General features: G+C 35.4%; 1 protein-coding gene across 1 annotated transcript in view; it reads left to right on the forward strand.

The window, feature by feature from the left end:
• LOC139125597 (serine/threonine-protein phosphatase 6 regulatory ankyrin repeat subunit A-like) overlaps window positions 1-24,000 on the forward strand; it is a 123,821-nt gene that overhangs the window by 11,163 nt on the left and 88,658 nt on the right. The window contains exons 3-4 of the mRNA XM_070691695.1: window positions 11,928-12,026; window positions 21,112-21,210. Coding sequence (XP_070547796.1) covers window positions 11,928-12,026; window positions 21,112-21,210 — 198 coding nt within the window. The remainder of the gene's footprint in view (window positions 1-11,927; window positions 12,027-21,111; window positions 21,211-24,000) is intronic.

A 24,000-nucleotide genomic window follows, 5' to 3' on the forward strand; every position in this document is an offset into this window, starting at 1 on the left:
AGTCATGCAATTTTAATTATTTTGTAATTTTTCTAAATATGACAACCGTTAATGATTCTTAGTCGTCTAATAATAATCTCTTTCTGAATATAACATTGGATTCATCTGTGTACGCATTAGTTGTGATTTTAGAGGTGTTTTATACTCTACAGTGTTAAAACATGAAATCTTTAATGTTTACTGTTTTAAAAAAGTCGTGTACAAAATCTTTAGTTTATATTTAGAATTAACCCCCTCCTTATGGACGACTGCATCTTTGGTACATCCCCCTAGATGATAGCAAGAAGTCATCACATATAACAGCAAAAATACAATAAACACAACAAAGATAATAAAACGCAGAAAATAAGATAATGTGACCAAAAATAACACATGCCACAATACAGACAAATTTAAACTTAGCGGTGTTGCAAACAATGTCAGACTCTTAAAAAATTGATCAACAAACAAATCACAAAAATTGAAAATTGCATGCTTAGCAAAGGCTTAAAATTAATTCAAACAACTCATCAGCCCAACAGAATCCAACATTACACCATACATACATGATAATCTGGAAAAATGACACGTGGAAAAGTGAGTCAAGATGTACTTGTTTGTATTGTGTAATAGTTGGATTCTGTGTTGGATTAATGTCCTTTGCTAAAGCATGCAGTTTTCAGATTTTTTTTGAGTTTGTGGGGCCATAAAGTTTTTTTTTTATGAATCTGACATCGTTTGCATTAGTGCTAAGTTTTAATTTGTGTGTATTGTGGCATTTTTATTTGGGTCGTATATTTTTTCTCTGTTTTTAAGCTCTGTTGTGTTTATTGTATTTTTGCTGTTATGTGTGATGACTTCTTGCCTATCATCTAGGGGATCTTATAAAGATGCACCAATCCATAAGAAGGGGGTTCAGTCTAAATTAAAAACTAAAGATTTTTAACACGTCTTTTTTTAAAAGTAAACATTACAGATTACATGTTTTGACACTGTACATTGTTAAACACCCTTACAAATCACAAAAATGCCCTACACAGATGAATACAATCTTATATTCAGAAAGAGAATATATTATTCAGAAGACTAATAATCATAAATAGTCGCAATATAAAGAAAAATCAAAATTTTAAAATAAATATCCAATGACTTAACAATTTCTTCTTGATAGTTTCCTAGTGCTAAAAACTATACCAAACCCTTATTTATATTAGAAGCTATTAAGCAATGGGATATTAATTTTGCAGCCGTATTAAGTTATGCAAATTATCAAAGGGCCTTTGTAAAAGTTTAACCACTTAAAGTATCTTCATACCCAAATAAAATCACTGAAATAGCTTGTTTACTGCGTGGTATATGACGGACAATGTCCTTTGTAGGAATGTTGGCCACCATATTGGATTTATGCAAATTAACAATTACCTATGCAAATCATTTTACCTCGAAAATTGTTTGTCCATGCCTAAGAATATTCTTTTAACTTTAAAATCACTAAAAATAGCTTGTTTAGTACGTGATATATGACCGAAAATGTCTTTTGTAGGAATGTTGGCCGCCATATTGGAATTATGCAAATTAATGAAGTACCTATATGAAATATTATATTTCCAAAATGATTCCCCGTGCCAAATAAGTAGTGTCAAACTTTGAAATCACTGAAATAGCTTGTTTAACATGTGATATACGGCAAATTATGTTATTTTGTTGGATGGTTGGCCGCCATATTTGATTTATGCAAATTAGACATATTTCCCCAAGGTGGATTCGAGTAAACTTTTAATATGTTGTTCTGGGTACCTCTCTGAAAGCATTCTGAAGAAAAAAATTCTGTTGCAATTTGTGGTGGGTCTAACCCTATTTTGACTGGACTAGTAGGGTGATTTCATCTATACTGTGCTGTAAGTAGGGATTTACATGAAATTGATAGATAGCTACACTTATGATAAATTATATATCAAAAGAAAGTTCTCTTCAAGACCAATTGATTGCATTTTGTTGGATGAAAATTGGTTCAGTACGTGCAGAGATATGTCCTGTTGAATTTGAAAAAATCAGCTTCCTATTTAGAAATTATGCCATGGTAGACACCTGTATTTTTCATTACAACCAGGTGACCCCATATTGAACATTATTTGAGGAACCTAGAATTGCAATTTCTAGTGCTTTTTGCAATAACTCGAGCATTTCTTATTGAATATTGATGAAATAATTAAGAATTAACACGAAAGTTCGGACTAGACCTGCATCGAACGCGTACGTTCAACACAAATGTCATGTGACCTAAAATCCCTACTGTAAGGAATTTGTATACAGACACAAGGCTTTCTTTGCAGACAGGAGTGGGCATCATCAATTGACAAAGAAGAACATCATAGATTATTAGAATGAAGCTCAAAAGGGCACCTCTGTTAGAAAGAATTTTTTACTGTCACATTAATTGCTGTCATTCCTAATCCAGTGTAGGTTACAATTGGTATTGATAATATCAATCACCTCACTACCCCTATCTTGACTTATTGATTATGTAGGTTGCAATGGCTGAAATTATAGGTTAACATTAACATGAGACTTCATTATTAGTATAACCAGGTACAGTACTTCTGTGTAAGGCATTTACATTTATCAGAAAAACTTCAGCCTTTAATCTTTAACAACATTTACAGGTCACTTGACGCTCCAATGAAGGTTCCAAATCAATAGTGCTATGTATTTCAGTGATTATTGAATTGTGGAGATATCAGATTGAGTCCTGAAGATTCTTATTATATGAACACTTTACTTAATGAAAAGCAGTAGTCGGTGCACTTGTTTCTTGTTCAAGTTGATCTCACCTTGCAGTTATGACATTGGTATTCTTTCTTCTAATGCTCATGCATTGGGACTATATTATTTTGCATTGTTTGCCAACTGTCCTTATATGAACAGATTTGTATATAATGCACTTAATAAATATGTCACTTGCAGGGTCATTGGTCTCCACTGCACATCGCTGTTAGGGAAGACAAATTTGATATTGTACAATTATTATGGAGTTATAATCCTAACGTTGATGCTGGTCCTGAAGATATTGATTACTATGGTAATGAGTGTGTAAGTATTAAATTTTCATACACCAAACATATAGGTTACTTCATGTACTAAATGGGCATTTTAACAGGGAATAACTGCCTCCTCAGCTGAATTCATCATGGTAGTAATTGCATCGATTTACATGTAAACTTTGTCAGCTTTCACTTCAAGTTAAGGGACTTTTGTTCTAGTGTTAATTCTGTCAATCAATGCTAGCTTTCATATCATTGATCACTCCAAGTTTATCATCTCATATTTTTGTCCAACACCAAAGCATGCATGACTCAAGATCCTCCCGTTTGTCCTTCATATCAGGTTTAGGTTAGTCTTGTTCTTCCACATGTAAGATGATCAAGGACAGCAAAGTCAAAAGGCAAAAGATGTGAGACAGGAGAGCTTATATATATACATGTAGTTGTTCCAGTCTTCCGCATCATAGAATACAACGTAAAAATTGTGGAAACTCCCACCCCCTAAAAATATTCTTTGACACTGGATTAGCAATACACTTCATATTAATTATTGAGTATTGTTCAATATGAGTGACAATGCAGGAGAAATTAAACAACTTTTGTTGCATTTTACTTAATTTGTCAAAGGTTTGTTTTTGTTTGCTTAGGGTACACAAGTACACAAAAAACTTGGTGTCCTCTGATCTGAATTCACTCATGGTTTTAAAATATGGCAGAATCCATTTGAAATAACAGTAAATATTACAAGAGTCACAACAACAAAGTTGAACTCGGCTCCTGAGATACATGTACATATGCCAAAGGTAGTACTGTATGTGATTGTGTGACTAATTTTTATAATGAAACACTGAAATCATTTGTCTATTTTTTTTTCTGTTAAGTGACTGTTTCACAAATAATAAAGTTATCCCACATTTTTAGGATCAAGTCATAGTGCGTTTTATACAATGCTTTATACTTATAAGAAACCCAAATGTTAAGTGTTAAAACAGAGACACTCAATGCTATCGCGATCGCTATACTATATAGCACTAAAACATAATTGCTGTAATTTTGAAATGACATAGCAATTATAGCATATCTGACAATGAAATTTAAGTGATAAAGTAGTTTCATGAATACCTGTCATTTGTGTGGTCTTAAAGTATACAAGTGCATGTTAATTAATCCAACAACTGACAAGGCCATATAAGTTTATGCCTACTATGCATGTTATTAGATGTACTGTAAGAATGTGCATAATAACTGAACAGTATAAAGCGAGGACTGAATGAGTGGTTGTGTGATGGATATATATTGCATGAGATTGAAAAAGAAGTTTGAATAAATCATATACTAGGTATGAGACTTTGCATAGATATAACTAAAGTAGTCCTCATTAAACCTCAACAGAATGTCACTCCTCTGGGTTTAGCCGCTGAGAAGGGACAAAAAGAAATCCTAGAAATCCTACTGGAGCACAATGCAAGTGTTGATGTGGGAGACTGCACCCCTTTGTTGCTAGCTGCTAGGTGGGGACAAACACAAATCGTGGAAATCCTACTTAAGAACAAGCCGTCTCTGGACAAGTGTGATAGAGTAAGTAAAGCTGTAGACATTAAGTATGTTTGGTTCCACACCATCTGTCATCAAGAGGCCTGTATAATGTTTTGTCTATAACGATACAACGTTATAATAGACTACCATGTGTTTCAACCAGTTGAGAAACTTTTATTGGTCTGATCAATAAAAGTCTCAGCCTGATGATTGACCATTGAAGGGGTAGGTTTCTCATTAAATTCATCTCTTAACAAATTGCTTAACATCTTTCATTTTTGGGGGCTATTGAAATGACAAACTGAATGAACGGATTTCAAAAATCTGGTAACATTCTCACACAGACACCGCTCTGTAATGCGCCCATTGTTAATCTGTATGGTATATGGGTTCTTACTTGTCAATGTTCCATGGCAAATCTGTTCCTTGCAGACAAATTATCACAAAAGGATTGTCTTTGACTTTTTGGGTATTGTAAGAATATAAGGGCTCTGTGCTGACCACTGATTTATTGGCATAGTTGAATGAAAGGTGTGTCCCATTATTATTAAGCTTCTTCACACTTTTGCTCATGTATAGACGAATGATAATGGTCAGTGCGTCACTTATTCTTCCATTAGTGAGTTCAGTGTCCCTGCTCTGGCAGTCCATCAGCATTGGTATTATTGGTATCTGTCATTTGACCACTTGAGTTGTGTGATGACACTCTGATACAGTCTTATTCTCTTATTCTTTTCCATACTTTTAAGATGACAGTCACAAAAAAGAACGAATTTTTCCAACAAAACCTGTTATTTTACACAAAATAAGTATGATTATTTATCATTCCTCAACTCATCAGTTAGTATGACAGAAGTTGTATTAAAACAATGTTGTTTACATCAGCAAGAGAGTCTGTTATGAAGATCGTACACCAAGCATAGAGTACTGATACCACTGCAAAAGGTGAAAAAATTACCCCTCACCTGATATGAATGTACTATGACATTGTAAGGTTTCTACATGAACAGAAATTTAAGAAACCTGAGACAAAGACGGCATAGAATTTAAACCCATCTTTGGTATGGTTGAATAAGCCAGTCAGAGAGAAGAATTTCATTACAGCTTTGTCAGATTCCCTCAGTGGAGCCAGACATTCACCAGAAATTCCCTCCTTGTCACTGTAATCACCATGCCATGAGGGGGGGGGGGAGGACAACATGCAGCCTAACTTCATACTGCATTGAGATCTATGGTAATACTTTTAAGACTTGCCTTGAGCTAATACTATAATTACAGAAGAAGATTACCTGCTTAATTACATTTTCTTTTTGTTTTTCAATTTACTAAATTCCAAGACTGAGTATGCCCATGACAAAATGGGGTACCTTCATACAACACCCCATCACTATCCCACTCGTTTTTCAACTGGAAATAACTTTCATGTCCCTAAAATAAATTTATCACCCCCCCCCCCAAAAAAAAAGTCATATAAAATATTCAGAAAGCAACAGCTGGAATTCTCGCCCAAAGAAAAAGTATCACTTGAAGACGTGTATTTATTAGATAACATTGAACAATTATTTTAATGTATGAATAGTAGATATTTTAAACGTTTCTCAAGTGCTTTGTTTGTCATGTATTACTTTATTGTTTCTATTTGTACATGCGTTTTTCAGTATGCCATTCCTATTTGGGCCACATCAAGCAAAAACCTACCTGATGGTCAATATTATCAATTTTGTTTTTTTTAGCAATTTTGATGGTTCTCTATCTCCAGATTATGTCACTGAAGTTTAAGGTCCGAACCGCGATCAGAAGTATGATTTTAGCTCATTTGAATATAACCCCTGACCTTAGATTTGCATACTGGTTTTTCTTTGCTCTTCAGACATCATCAAATTACTGTATCTCTGCATTGTTTCTTCTACAGAAAAATCATGCTGATGAAAATTGTTGTTATTGGCAACATGATATAAGACAACAATGTTTCATTTAAGCTGTGTAGATGTCTTATTAACATGATTTCCAGGTTTACAAACAAATTTATGCACTTTCACTTTCACTTTGATTGATTGATTGATTGATAATACAACACACTTGTCCACTCTCACTGCAAAATAATACTTCAAACAGTAGATGTACTGGTACATAAATAAGAAATACTCAATCTTTTTATGTTCACTTTTCAAGTGTGGTATACATTTTACTTACAAATTTTACAAAAGTTGGCCTGAAAAGGTGGCCTTACATGCTGTTGAATAGTATCATGAAGTTGTCTATGGCGGGCATATCTGACAAACCTCCACATTCAAGTTTCTCAGGAAATCTTCCTTGTTGTGGGCGCCAAGTTACACTAGCCTAGATTCTATTCGTCTGCTTGCCTCCGTACCTCCGACCCACTCCCGTCTAGTCTCGTGAGCAGTATTTCGAGCAAGAGTCGTAAAAACTGCTCATTTGAATGTCAATGGTCACCAACTGAGACCATGACGTCACTAAGCATCCCTTTCAAAGTCAATCACTGAAAATGACCCTCTCATGATTGGCCTATGACTTGGTTGGGCAGAGCTAATTAATATGACGTCAAATATGTTAATTATGTTGACACTGCAGCTCTGCCCAACCAAGTCATAGGCCAATCATGAGAGGGTCATTTTCAGTGATTGACTTTGAAAGGGACGCTAGTGACATCATGGTCTCAGTTGGTGACCATTGACATTCAAATGAGCAGTTTTACGACTCTTGCTCGAAATACTGCTCACGAGACTAGACGGGAGTGGGTCGGAGGTACGGAGGCAAGCAGACGAATAGAATCTAGGCTAAAGTTACACCATTTCTTACCAATGCTATCTCAGTTTCAGTGTCATCATGGACCTCTCTTACATAGACTTTACCTGGATTATCTTTATTAAACCTAAGATGGTGATATTTCCGTATGCCTTTCAGTGGTTTTAGATATGCAGATAGATATGTATCCCACTGATACCATTGCCATGTGTGATCAGACTCTGAGTCTTGTTGTAGGACATGACTTTGATTGATATTGGCACTCTTGTTGACAAGAGTAGCTAACTGATCCATGGTATCCACATCACTACGCCTGTATCACAGACACATTTTACCAAAGCATGCATCACAGATACATTTTGTGTACCCAGGTTCCATAAAATGAATTTGAATTTAATCATGCAGACCGGTACTGGTTCTCCATGATAGTGCACAAAAGATTTGTTTTTATTTTGAACCCCACAGTTGTCAGCATGAAAGGAACACTGTTTCTTACCCAAACTGTGATCTGAAAGATGGTGATGCAATATGCTTATTACATTATTGGTCCTACACTTTTCTTCCCCTTCTGACCAATGCTATCAGCTTCAGTGAAAAGATAATTAATTTGTTCTTTACAAACTTCAACACCAAAACAGAAAACTTTCATTGCGCCAAGGAAGTACAAGGGACCAACTTGTTTTGACTGATGAGGAAGTGAAAAATGTTGTGCATAATCAAAACTATAATGAACAGAAAATAAATCTTGTGAACAAGGACTGTGAATACCAAGAATCTTATTTTGTTGTGGTAATGATTCATACTCTTCATGTCATAATCTGAACCATCCTCTTTTAAACAAATGCCTACTGCAGTCAAATATTGCCATTGATCTGTATGTGTAACACATCTGATGGGGAAAATGAATTAGAAACATATGTCGCATTGCCTCATATGATTACATCATAACCCCTTAAGAGAAAACCAGAACTCTGACATATTAAGCATCCAAACATTGCAACGTCACAGGACGTGAAAAGGTGACAAAGAAAGAAGGTGATAGTGAACAAAATAAGATGCACAGGAAGTGGCTTACTAAATGACATTGAACCAGAAGCCAAGAGAACGATATGATCTTTGTATGGCATCTGATCTGACTGTGATATGAGGCACTTGTCTGTTGTAAATAACGCATTATAGTATGCGGATTTCTATTAGCTGTTAAGGTCTCTGAGATTGGTTGTGTTTGGGAGGTAAATGTAACTAACACTAATATCAGTGGACAGTGTGTTTGCTATTGCTTACCACTTTTTTTCTTTTTTGCTCACGTGTTTACACACGTGAGCATATGTCGCAGCAATGTCTGTCTGTCTGTCTGTCTGTCTGTGTGTCCGTGTGTCTGTCTATCTGTCTGTCTGTCTGTCTGTCTGTCTGTTGGTCCGATATCTCAAAACGGCTTATCAGAACAGAATCAAATCTGGTACATAGATTTAGTTAGCAAATGGAAAGAACTGATTAGTTTTTGGTAGGTGTGGCTTGCATACTTTTTGCTTATTTGCATAATTAATTATTTTATTAAAAACGGATATTCATTAAAACGACTGCACACAATTTGATGAGATTTGCTACAAATGTTGATCACACCAAGACATATCAGCAGTGGGAACCATTAAGGGGTGACATGAAAGATAGGTGCTAATTTGCATATTTAATGAACTTTCCTAATTAGCGATATATGTCTGATTTGACTCGATCAAAATCGACCAAACTTGGTATGTATATTAAAGATACTATGATTTAACATTATTGAAAGTCATTAAGCGTTTTAAATATGCAAATTCGGAATTGGCTGAAGTAAAAATGTTTAATGACGTTCAAAAATGTTGTATCATAGTAGCTTCAATACATGTAGCAAGTTTCATCAACTTTGGTCCAGTCATTTCAAATATATATCTCTAATTAGCAAAGTTCATTAAATATGTAAATAAGGAATTGGATTTAATAAACTTTCCAAATTAGGGATATATCTCTGAATTAACTTGATTGTAGTCGTTGAAACTTGCTATATACATCAAAGATACTGTGATATAATATTATTGAAAATCAAAAAACATTTGTACTTCAGCCAATCCCTAATTTGCATATTAAATGAATTTTCATTATTAGGAATATTTATCTGAATTGACTTGATCAAAATTGATGAAACTTGCTATGTACATTAAAGACACTATAATACAATATTATTGAAAGTCATTAAGCATTTTCTCTTCAGCCAATTCCTAATTTGCATATTTAATGAACTTTCCTAATTAGAGATATATATCTGAATCAACTTGACCAAAGTTGACAAAACTTGCTACATATATTACAGATACCATGATACAACATTGTTGAAAATCATTAAGCATTTTTACTTAAGCCAATTCCTAATTTACATATTTAATGACCTTTGCTTATTAGGGATATATACAGGATTTACTTGATCAAAGTTGGCAAAACATGCTATGTACATTGATGATTATACCAGGTGAAAACAATATCAAAAGTCATTTCACATTTTCATGTCAGCTAATTTATAATTTGCATGTCTAATGAGCTTTCACAGCTCGGCATATATGGCTTGAAGGACTTGGCCAACGGTAATTACACCTATATACAGTGGTGATACAATGCCAGCAGTAAAAGAACTTGATATTTTATTTCAGCTAATTACATATTTGTATACTTCATGACCTTAACGGCGGTGATCATTGTTCATTACGTTGATCATAATATTTTCAATGAAGTTGCAAACATATGGCAAAGGTTGAAAGTTACACATAACTGCAATATATAATGAAACACGTTTTAACTTTAGCCAATTCCTAATTTGTACATTTAATGAACTTTGCTAATTAGGGATGTATATTGAATTGAGTGGACCGACGTTGATGAAACTTGCTACATGATTTGGAGCTACTATGATACAACATTTTTGAAAGTCTTTAAGCATTTTTACTTCGGCCTATTCCGAATTTGCATATTTAATGAACTTTCCCAATTAGGGATATATATCTGAATTAACTTGATTGTAGTTGTTGAAATTTGCTATATACATCAAAGATACTGTGATATAACATTATTGAAAGTCAAAAGACATTTTTACTTCAGCCAATTCCTAATTTGCATATTAAATGAATTTTCATAATTAGGGATATTTATCTAAATTGACTTGATCAAAATTGATGAAACTTGCTATGTACATTAAAGACACTATAATACAATATTATTGAAAGTCATTAAGCATTTTCTCTTCAGCCAATTCCTAATTTGCATATTTAATGAACTTTCCTAATTAGAGATATATATCTGAATTGACTTGACCAAAGTTGACAAAACTTGCTACATATATTGCAGATACCATGATACAACATTATTGACAATCAGTAAGCATTTTACTCAGGCCAATTCCTAATTTGCATATTTAATGAACTTTGCTTCTTTGGGATTTATACTGGGATTTACTTGCTCAAAGTTGGCAAAACATGCTATGTACATTGATGATTATACCTGTTTAAAACAATATCGAAAGTCATTTCACATTTTCATGTCAGCTAATTTATAATTTGCATATCTAATGAGCTTTCACAGCTCGGCATATATGGCTTGAAGGACTTGGCCAACGGTAATTACACTTGCTATATAAAATGGTGATACAATGACAGCAGTCAAAGAACTTTAATATTTTTATTTCAGCTAATTACATATTTGTATACTTCATGACCTTTTAGAATTAATCGGCGGTGATTATTGTTCATTATGTTGATCATAATACTTTCAATGAAGTTGCAAACATGTGGCAAAGGTTCAAATTTACACATAACTGCAATATATAATGAAACACGTGAGCATTTTCAGTTCATATCTGGTTTTTATCACAAAGAGTGTGACTTAGATGACAATAATCGAATTTCTCAGAGTTAAAGAGACATGTATTAGAATGTTTTTTATAACTCAAATCACAAAAAAGATTGCATTTCTATTGCACCATATTCTTACATAACATATTCACTGTGCATGACAGTTACAGAGTATTACAAGTGGTAATGACCAATATTTTGTATATTCACAGTATGGTGAAACACCTCTCATGGTTGCATTGCAAAGATCAAATACAGACATCATTAAGATGCTTCTTGATGCTGGTGCCAAGCCTGATTTGGCTGATGAGGTATGATTCACTGTAAATCATATACTACCTGATACTCCATCAATTCATTTCGATCAGTTATATTGCAGTACTAAGTATATTGGTTTATGCACATTAATGACTTATGGTTTAATAGAAAATGGAGTCAACACCAAAATATTCAAAAACTTTAACTTTTACAATATTTTTTATGTTAAGGTCACTGAGATTGGTTGCCTTTGGGAAGTAACTGTAACTAACACTGATATCTTTAGACAGTATGTTTGCTATTGCTTACCTCCTTTTTTCTTTTTATTTAAAAGAGTGTGATTGAGATGACAGAAATTGAAAAGATTGCATGTCTATCGCACCATATTCTTGAATTACATATTCACTATATTGCGTGACAGTTACAGAGTATTACAAGTGGTAATGACTAATATTTTGTATATTCACAGTATGGTAAAACACCTCTTATGGTTGCAGTGGAAGAATCAAATACAGACATCATTAAGATGCTTCTTGATGCTGGTGCCAAGCCTGATTTGGCTAATGAGGTATGATTCACTGTAAATCATATACTACCTGATACTCCATCAATTCATTTTGATCAATTATATTGCAGTACTAAGTATATTGGTTTATGCACATTAATGACTTATGGTTTAATAGAAAATGGAGTCAACACCAAAATATTCAAAAACTTTAACTTTTACAATATTTTTTATCTGTTTATTTATCAATTTAATTTCTGTCAACAACCCAGGATAATAAAAAAGTTAACTGATATATCCAATCTCTGACTGGCAGGAGTTGTCTGCTCTAAATAATACATCATGTTACCAAATTTCTGCATATTGGCATCCCACTATCCTAAACCAGACTTACCATCAGGCATTTCATTTACTGTATGCAGTTTGCTATGAGCTGTCTAAGTTGCTGAGATTGGTTGCCTGTGAGAGGTGACTTACTCTGATATCTTTAGCCAATGTGTTTGCTATTGCTTACCTCCTTTTTTATTAGCTACTATATTTGGTATTTATATATAAATACCAAAAGAGCTTATATGATGAGTCTAAGTGGCGTCTGTATATTTGTGGGTATGTGCGGATGTATGTCCGTCACACACAAAGGCTCCCATACCGCCAAAGCTACAGTCTCAGTATTTGGTGTACAGGTAGATGTAGGGGTTGAGATGTGAATTTGTTCAAATGAACACATCAGTGTCAAAAATGTGCAAATGAGGTAAGAAAAAGCGAAATTCTGAAACAGGCTTGAAACAGGCTTGCTCCCTGACTTGAGTCATTTCCTGTCATTGTTTATGAACTGTTACATATTAACAGACCTGCTCAAACCATGGACAGCAGAGGGGAGGAAGACCGTCAGTAGAGGGGAGGAAGACCGTCTATGGTCAAACTAAGGGGGGCTATGCTATGCATGTTGCTAAAGTTCTCCAGTACCTAAAGTTTCAGACCTTAATTACTTTTGTCATTCTTGCTTTTCTGGTTTAAATATTCTTGTTGTTTTTCTGGTTGTACTGTGCAGAAATCATAGTCATAAATAACATCAACGTAGAATTTTCCTGCACTGAACAGATAGAAACAACATTTATTGTTGATCTTTGGTACCCATACTGGTATATACCAATTCTGATCAAATTTGAGCGACACCGTATAATTGCGGTATGTTTTTTATTTAAAAGAGTGTGATTGAGATGACAAAATTGAAAAGATTGCATGTCTATCGCACCATATTCTTGAATTACATATTCACTGTGCATGACAGTTACAGAGTATTACAAGTGGTAATGACCAATATTTTGTATATTCACAGTATGGTAAAACACCTCTTATGGTTGCATTGCAAGAATCAAATACAGACATCATTAAGATGCTTCTTGATGCTGGTGCCAAACTTGACTCGGCTGTCATGAGGTTCACTGTAAATCATATACTACCTGATACTCTGTCAAAACATTTTTATCAATAATATTCTGGTACTAAATGGGTTGGTTTATGTTCATCTGCCACTTAGAAAATAAATTTTATTCCCAAAGATCATGTAGATCATAAATTTATTGCATTCTTCATTCAGTCTGTACTTCAGATTGATGTAGTGGTGATAGGGACTGATTCAGTACTTCTAACCGTTTTGGATTCGTCATTTTACTCCTTGAAATTGATAGAGACTGGCAGTACTTCATTGTATTTACGTTATACGGTAAATGAGGCGGTAAAAATCCAATTCAGTGCTGTCATGTTCTTTGTCCATGAATTGCTATAACAATAGAGATTGATTCTGTGTCGTTGTTATTTTAATTACTGTTTGTTTCTCACATATTACTGAGAAGTTGGAATTGAATCAGTACCGTTTTGAATACTACTATTGCACTTTTCGTAATTGGTATCAATATATTTTTAATACAAAAGATGTGTTCAGTGAGGTAAATATTTCAAACACACATTACTTCATCGATATTAAACAAGGTTTATGATTTTCTTTTACATAAGTTATGATAGATCAATTATGGTTCACATTATAGTTTTATTAGCTCCCATAGCCATATGTATATATGGCAATGGAAGCTATTCTTATAGGCTAGGAAAATGTTGTGTGTATGTCTGTATGTCTGTATGTCTGTATGTCTGTATGTCTGTATGTCTGTATGTCTGTCCGTCAACATCAAAACTCCAAAACCGCTGTACATTTCATCTTGATATTTGGTGTGTACATGGATGATGGGCTGTAGATGAGATTTTGTTCAAATGAATTGTCATTGCCAAAATATGCAAATTAAGTGAAAAAATGTAAAAACAGTCAAATTGAAAAAACTCAATAACCACTGAGCAGATTACATGAAAAATTTGCATGTAAGTGCTTTGGGCTGACATGAAATGATTGTGCACATCTTGGGTCAGTATCTTGGACTTGCTATTTTTCATGAATTTTTTTGTAATGTTCTCCCTTTTTGGTCAAAAAATCTCCTGCTCTGAAACCACAAGTCCGATTGATTTGAAACTTGGTATGGAAGTGCATAGGAGTGACCTTTCCCAAATTTGGGCAAATCGTGGTGAAATTTGCATATTTTTAGTTTACACGTCCATAGACTCCCATGTATAAGGCAGATCTCCATAGACTCCCATGTATAAGGCCACGAAAAATAAAAATTTAGTTTCTCATCGTATTCATATTGCAAAAAGGATGCAGTGACACAATTTTTAGTCCCCACGGATGAAGTCCAGTGAGCTTATAGATTGGGTCATGTCTGTCTGTTCGTCCATCCGTGAGTCCATCCGTTCACGCATATATCTCGGATATTTTGACAAAATGTCATGTGACCTTGATGACCTTTGATCTCAAATATACATATTTGTCCATAACTCAGTAACCACAAATGCTACCACCCTTCATATATGGTATGATGGGACAGCTTATGACGCCACATATTGTACCTCATTAATTATGCACATATCTAATTTTGAGCGAGCCAATAGAGCTAGAGGTCTGATTTTTGGTATATAGGATAACTTAGCAAAACAATTTTTTTGACAAAATGTCACGTGACCTCGGTGACCTTTGACCTCAAATATACATATTTGTCCATAACTCAGTAACCACAAGTGCTACAGCCTTCATGTATGGTATGATGGGACACCTTATGACGCCACATATTGTACCTCATTAATTATGTGCATATCTAATTTTGAGCGAGCCAATAGAGCTAGAGGTCTGATTTTTGGTATATAGGGATAACTTAGCAATACAATTTTTTTTACAAAATGTCACGTGACCTCGGTGACCTTTGACCTCAAATATGCATATTTGTCCATTACTCAGTAACCACAAGTGCTACAGCCTTCATGTATGGTATGATGGGACACCTTATGACGCCACATATTGTACCTCATTAATTATGCGCATATCTAATTTTGAGCGAGCCAATAGAGCTAGAGGTCTGATTTTTGGTATATAGGGCTAACTTAGCAATACAATTTTTTTGACAAAATGTCACGTGACCTCGGTGACCTTTGACCTCAAATATACATATTTGTCCATAACTCAGTAACCACAAGTGCTACACCCTTCATGTATGGTATGATGGGACAGCTTATGACGCCACATATTGTACCTCATTAATTATGCGCATATCTAATTTTGAGCGAGCCAATAGAGCTAGAGGTCTGATTTTTGGTATATAGGGATAACTTAACAAAACAATTCTTTTGACAAAATGTCACGTGACGTCGGTGACCTTTGACCTCAAATATACATATTTTTTCCATAACTCGGTAACCACAAGTGATACACCCTTCATGTTTGGTATGATTGGACACCTTATGACGCCACATACTGTACCTCAATAATTATGCGCATATCTCATGCTGAGCGAGCCAATAGAGCTGGATGTCTTGGTTTTGGTATATAGGGATAACTATAGGAGAGAAATTTTTTGACCAAATGTCATGTGACCTCGATGACCTTTTACCTAAAATATATGTTTATGTCAACAAATAAGTAACCACAAGTGCTATGTCCTTTGTATTTAGTAGGATGGAGACCTTATGACAACACACGCTTTACCTCATTAATTATGTACACATCTAATTCTGGGCAAGCGAATAGAGCTAGAGATCTGATTTTTTGGCATATAGGGATTAATTAGCAATATAATTTGTTTTTCAAAATGTCATGTGACGTCGATGACCTTTGACCTTGATTATACATATATATGCATATTTCAGTAACCACAAGTTCTATACCCTCCAATTTGATAGGATACAGTGTTCGCGGTGACTTTTTCTCCTCGCGTACGGCATACGCATTAGTCTGCTAAAATTGCGTAATGGCTGGATTTGAGTGCGTAATTTCACGTCCGCACTCGATTGATGAAAAAACTGACAGCAAAATACAATGTGTTGTTGAATAAACCTACACTACATATTCGGATTGTACGATGTAACATTATTTCAATGAAAACAGTTTAACGAACAACTTGAACAATGTTGAAACATAACAGCGAAGGGTATACATGCAACCGTCACAACACATCGGGCAACCTAAAAGTTAGAGTTATGGCAGCTTTAATCCAGACGGTTTCTGGACGTTTCGGCACCAAGTCGTTTCGGCCCAGACGTTTCGGCCTTCCAATGTCAGGCCCCAAGTCCGAGTCGTTTCGGCACCGCAACCCAGATGTTTTGACACCGCTGAAGGCTACCTGTGGGAACTAGTGCTGGAGCGTAATGTTACAAATCAAAGTGCTAAAAAGTATAGTGTCAACTAAACATTCACGTACATGCTTAATCTTTGTGAGAACATGGGAAGAGAACGTAAGAAAAAACTTCATATCATTTTCAAATCTGTGACACAAGTTTATCGATATCAATAGCCGCCGACACGGAAAAAGTTTGAAAGCGGTGAGGAAACAGCACGGCAAAATTCAAACAAAATGCACATAAAGTACATGTACTGGTCAGAACACAAAGGTCACGCTTATGAATATGACGGATCAGTCAACTAATTACTAAATAGTTTGAAAAAAAATCGAAACACAGATGCCGAAACGTCTTGGGTCGCGGTGCCGAAGTGACTTGGGACCGGAAATTGAGAGGCCGAAACGACTTGGGCCGAAACGACTTGGTGCCTGAACGACCAGTTACCATCCAGACACTTCTGCAGTGTTCAAAATTTATCGGGATTCCGACGAGCTCTACCAATGAATCATTTTTTTCACGGACTCGTAGAGCAAAGTTGAAAGAAATTAAAACAGATTTGTCTGCTTCGACGCCATGCTGCATGTGTGCTTGATCAAAATTTGGGAACTACGCGATGATCGTGCTCGGTTGGCATTTATATAATTTGTCGCAACATTTCTGTCAATCACTCACTTTCAGAAACTATCGCTCGCCTGAAAATTAGCAACGTAATTCATTGGCACAGCTGACATGATAACGTGCCTAACGTGATAACGTGTGGACTACGATGCCGATTTTTCAGACAACGCCCAGAGAATCCGAAACTTTCCACACAAAATGAGTGTTTGACAGAAATGTGTTGCAACAAATTTTGTCTGGTTGTCGCCTACAAGCTCAGTCGTGGGGAGTGCTTTCAGGTTATCCTTTGCGTATAGAAAACGCATAATGATGAAAAAAATGCGTAGAGAGTCAATTTCAATGCGTAAATACGCACGATTTTTGCGTAAACGCGAACTCTGGGATATTAGACGTTAAGATGTCACATCTTGTACCTCATTTATAATGCGCATATGTATTCTTGGCTGGCCAATACTGCTAGAGGTCTGATCTTTTTTCCCGATTTAGAACCATAACTTGGACATGCCTCATGTGTTTCAAATTGGGAAGAACGACATAGACCTATGTGCCCATAGATCTCAACATATACACTCCAGTGATACTTCTTAATGACCACATTTTCCTGCCCCATCAAGACTAATACTCCTATTACAAGTGGGGACTATGTCATTGTAAATGACTTGTTGAGTTAATGGTTGTATCACAGTATTCGATATATCTAATTCTGTATTTTTCCATTTTATATTCTGAATAATTACATTAAACATATTTCACTGTCTCCAGTACATTTCATTTAAGTATTTTCACTTCATGCACTTTATCCCTTTCACACATGTTCAAATATCTGACCAGAGAACAAACACTAAATAGTCCAGGATGGGAGCTACAGTGTCATTGACGCTATTTTTACGTTTGAAAATCATTATGTTGCATGTTTTGAATATTCTACAGAGGTTACTTTTCAAAGTACAAGTATTAGTCATGCAGTGCCCTATCTTAACATTCTCTGGATATTTCTTCATTTTTCCAGACACTTTTTCCTGTTTTTTTTGCACTCATATTTCAGTGCAGTGTTTAAAATATAAGTGGTGATCTTTTTATTATCCTTGCAATATTACCAGTATAGTGGTCCAATCCTCTGATTGAAGCATGAACTAAAAATGGCTCTGACTCTGTCAATTCTGTTTAGGCCATTAGTATTGCACATGATATGATCAAGTCATTGAGCCATTGCATAAGCACAGTTAATGTCAACATTGCAGCGTTGTGGCCAAATGGCTGAGAATTAAAATTGATGTGAAAAAAGGACAGGTTGGTCTGTCAGTATAATATTCTCCTTAATAGCAGACCAGTGACAAAAATGAAAACACAGAGTCATGGACATGTAGATATCCACAGTTCCTTTCTTCTGTTAAGGTCAACAATTACACAATTTGGCAATATTTGCAGGCTGATTATATGAGGTTATGAAGACACCATACAAGATGTATGGTGACAGTGACACAGTGTGTCACGAGGTCAATACATGTATATTAAGCTTATCTATAATAAGAAAGTTGAACAAATTGGACTGACTTGGCAATCTGGCTATTGAATAACTTTGATTCAGCCAACACTATGACAAGGAAACAACTTGAAGATTTAATGGACACACTTCCTGTTATTTTTGCTTTGACAAAACCATCTCAGGTACACTCACACTGCTCAAGATACCTATTCAGTTTTTAATTTCAAGCTAACATTTTTGCAGTAGCTTTGGATTTTAATAAATCGGGCCTGTCGTTAAGTTTTAAAGCACAGCGCCATACATATAAGAGGAAAAAGATTCCATGGTTGTGAATGTGGGCACCTGTGTCTTCCACAAAGAAACTGTCCATTGACAAATGGAGGAGATATACAACAGGATGCGACAAGTACAGGCTAAATAAACGGAAATAAACATTCTTTTTTTTCTTTTTATGATTATATATATGATGTACTGCGTATCACATGTTTTTAAGTTCTACCAACATTTCACAGATTGGACAGAATCTCCTCCACTTCGCTGTTTAAGTTGTACATGTATGGGTACATTTAGCTTTATCATTTTTGACCAGAGAGAAAACAGCAAGCTTTTTGTGTGTTTTGCAGACTTTGCTAGTTTTGGACTACAAACACTTTTGTCTTTCACATTCTTTCAAGACATTTATAATGAGGTTAGCTTGAATTAACAATAATGAAAAGATGAAACAACGAATTTGAATATACAACACTGAGTGATGGTGGATTAAGATATACAGTAACTGTTACAGATTTCATAATAGTTATTTGACATGTCATTCTCCTGATAAGCGATAATACAAATGGTAACGCCCAAGGCTATGGTTAGTGGTAAACAGATTCTTATAAATCTTAAAATGATTTTAGCTTTTGCTCGTTCTGGAATAGTCTTTAATAAGCAAAATCCAGATTTTCTTAATGACTTCGATTTCATTTATCTACTCTCAATAATCCGGGGATTGGACTCCCCTTCACCTTGCTGCCTACCATGGGAATGTTAATTACACTGTGCAATATCTCATCAATGCTTGTGCTGACATTGATCCTTAGGATAAGGTGGGCCGTTTTATTGTGTTACAAAGACATCCGTTTCTGAATATAAAACCTTATCTCAGAATTATTAAGAATATCCAATGTGCAATGAGGGGCTACAGCATCTGCTCTGTTTTTTTGATATCACATGAACTTGTCTCAGTGGTAGCTGTACATATATGTGATTAATGTTCTGCATATAAACAAACCAAGAACAAACAACTGATAAAGAAAACTTAGGTTTTCTAAATGAATTTTGATAACCAGAATTTTTAAGGCTAATCCATTACTGACTGAAAAGTGGAATCTGTGTTTTATCACAGATGTGTTTTGTGATTACACCTAGCTATCTGCCTTCCTTACATCTTCACTGTCGTCCCCTTAGCCAATCGGCTCTTCTACCCATGACTGTTATCAATCCTCCTTCCCAGCCAATCAGCCACGGTTGCACACGACACTACATAATCAAGCCTTTGTCTCATCGCTCCCATTTTACTTTTGCCGTTTCATCTTGTGCTTTATTATATACTTTGTTGGCGTTTACGTTCTCCTTTTTGCAATAAACCCTCCTGTCTTTCATCAACTTAGCGGTGGTGTGTTCACAAATACAAAAAAACATATACAAAGGCAAGTGTTCTTTATATCAGAGAGTTCTGCAATCCTACGTGTATAGTAATGCCATGTACCTGACGGCCTTTTTCTCTATTATGATTGTGTTGTTTTACAGGCTGAATTAAGTATCATCCACTTTACTCCTTAGTTAATTTATAGTGTAGCTATACCGTCATTGAAAGGAAAGAAAAAGAGCTTTCTTTATGTTTCACAGATATTGAGAGTTTTTAGATTACAAGCATGTTAAATATGGTCTTACATGTTCTTTCCAGAAGTCAAAAATGAGGTTTGCTTAAAGTAACACTTATCAGATGAAATGATGAATTTGAATATTTAAAAATGATTGAACCACTTAATGGCAGATTAAACATTTAATTCTTACAATTTTGATAATGAGATTCGTTTAACATGTCAGTCTATACTGATAATAAAAACAATTTTACAATCGGTAAATGTCAAAGGTTATGGTGAACGAAGGAAATTCAAATGTCAAAGTTTCCTTATACAGCCAATAATGATAGTCGGATTAATATTTTTCTGGTTCTGTGACAGTTTTCAAGAACTAAAGTGTAGGTTTGCTTCATATCTTTATGTTTTTCATTAGCCTGACGGATTCATTTATCATGTGTATCTACTCTCAATATTGCAGGAAGGTCAGATTCCCCTTCACTTTGCTGCTCGAAGGGGAGCTGTTTCTACTGTGCAATATCTCATTGATGCTGATGCTGACATTGATATGAAGGATAAGGTAGGCCGTGTTATTGTGTTACAAAGCCTTTAGTTTCTGAAGATACAATATTATCTCAGAATTGTTAATAAGCAGTAAGAGGCTACAGCATCTGATCTGATATTTTATGATATAACATTACCAATTATAAGCAGCAGCTGTACATATAATGAACTGAGAGCAAACCCAAAATGAAGAAAAGGTCTCGTAAATGAAGTTTGATTATTTGATTTCTTTAAGTGCTTATCAACGAGTTGTTGAAAAGAAAACAACACGTACGTGTATATAGTTGAAGGTTAGTGTGACAATGAATGGATAAGTATGAGTAGAAAACCAACGACTATTGTTATTATAGGCTGGAGATGATATCATAGACACGGATGATTTTACAAACTACAGTATCATGAGTCTTTCACAACACCTGTCTTCACATTTTTAGTCCCCCGGACACCGTCTGGGGGGACTTATAGGTTTGGTCGTGTCCGTGCGTGTGTGCGTGCGTCCGTGCGTGCGTGTGTGCGTGCGTGCGTGCGTCCGTCCGTCCGTTCACGCAGATATCTCAGAGATGCAAGAAGCGATTTCATTCAAACTTGGTACAAGGATTACTTCAAATGTCATACAGATGCACGTCGATTTGTTTTGGGATACTATCCAATATGGCCGCCAGGCGGCCATTTTATTACGATTTTTTCATGTACAGAGCCATAACTCAGACATGTTTCAACCAATTTTATTCAAAGTTGGTACAAGGACATTGACCAATGTCATAGATATGCACGTCAATTTTTTTGTGATACGATCCAATATGGCCGCCAGGCGGCCATTTTATTACAATTTTTTCATGTACAGAGCCGTAACTCAGACATGTTTCAACCAATTTTATTCAAAGTTGGTACAAGGACATTGACCAATGTCATAGATATGCACGTCAATTGTTTTGTGATAGGATCCAATATGGTCGCCAGGCGGCCATTTTATTACGATTTTGTCATGTACAGAGCCATAACTCAGACATGTTTTACCAATTTTATTCAAAGTTGGTACAAGGACATTGACCAATGTCATAGATATGCACGTCAATTTGTTTTGTGATAGGATCCAATATGGCCGCCAGGCGGCCATTTTATTACGATTTTTTCATGTACAGAGCCACAACTCAGACATGTTTCAACCAATTTTATTCAAAGTTGGTACAAGGACATTGACCTATGTCATACATATGTACGTCGATTTTTTATGTGATGCGATCCAATATGGTCGCTAGGCAGCCATTTTATTACAATGTTTTCATGTACAGAGCCATAACTCAGACATATTTCCACCAGTATCATTCAAAGTTGACATTGACCTATTTCATACATATGCTCGTCAATTTGTCTCACATCATGTAGCAGTAACATGCCAATTATTGAAGTTTCATAAGTAGGCTGATATGTCAAGAAATATGTACTGCATCAAATTCATGAAACTTTATACAGATGTTAACCTATGTTAAGCTCACATTGCTTTAACATTGAAAAAGACATTTATCAGTGTCATTTTAATTAATTTGTAATTGCATAAGTAATGAGGACGGCGAATTCGAGACTCTAGCTTGGTGTTGTGCCCTTGAGCAAGGCACTTTACTCCTAAGTGCTCCATTGGGGTAGTGGTATGGGTACCTAATCCTGTTGGATGATGGACAAACTTTCCTAATTAGGGTGATATAGCCACAAATTAATACAACGTCAAATACAGATGTTGATCTCATAGTGTTGTAAATACTGCATCAAACTTTATGAAATATGGTACCAGTGATAATCTGTTAAGTGTTAGAATTGTATGCAAAAATGTTTTGCAACATCCTGTTGATTAATTTCTAGTTGACTCATTTTATGAACTTTAGGATGGTGGCCTACATTGGTTTTATGTTTTCATCACCATGGAACTCATTCTTGGCCATTGAGCACCATCTGTATCAAAGTATTTTTATGACAGACCTAATTAATGAAGAGGACTCTATCCTCTCTGGGACATGTAATCAAAGTACCCATTACTAACAAGTGGGGACTGTGTCATCAACGATGACTTGTTTTGCATATTTTTTGTATAATACTTTATTTCGAAGTATGTCTGGTTCCTATGTTGTTTTTGATGCAGTAATGACATGTACAAGGTACATGTGTATCAGTGAGCTATGGGATAAAAGATTTAACATACCAGTACCAAGAACTTCACAAATGATTGAAAAGACCCTATTCTACTTATTTGAAATACTCACCCAGTTACTATCGGGAAATAACCCTTGGGGCTCCATTTATGCAAGATTAAAAACTTGAACTTCCTGCCTAGACTTCTTGTGACGTAGGTCATCGGAACTCCCTAAGTTACTCAGTTATAATTCTTGCACGACTGTCTATGACAGCTCCGTACGGCTCCCGCAAGTTTTTTCGTCGCCGTGGCTGCCTTATTCCGCTCAGGATCGACTGCTAAGTGGCAATTTCCCTATTGGGTACCTTCTTCATTGTTGTCAATTAGTTTTTTCTGCTATTTTTGTTTTTCAACGAGTTCTTGAACGTTTTCACGTGTCAGCCTTTTTGGCTATTGTGTTACGCCACAAGTTCCATAGCTTAGACGCTCTGTACTGTATTGTTCATCGGCGTTTATTTCACGGCCGAGTAGTTATACAGTCTACATTTTCTAGTGATCCTATTTTCAGTGTTCCTTGAAAATTCTTTATTGTTCTTTGAGTCATCACTCGTTTCGTCTTTTGTCATGGATTTTTCCTATCGAACGTGTGATTGTAAGCAGCAGTTCTCGCTGCAGGACGGA

This window comes from Ptychodera flava (assembly GCF_041260155.1).
Source record: "Ptychodera flava strain L36383 chromosome 3 unlocalized genomic scaffold, AS_Pfla_20210202 Scaffold_25__1_contigs__length_14229661_pilon, whole genome shotgun sequence".
In the NCBI taxonomy this organism is placed as follows: Eukaryota; Metazoa; Hemichordata; class Enteropneusta; family Ptychoderidae; genus Ptychodera; species Ptychodera flava.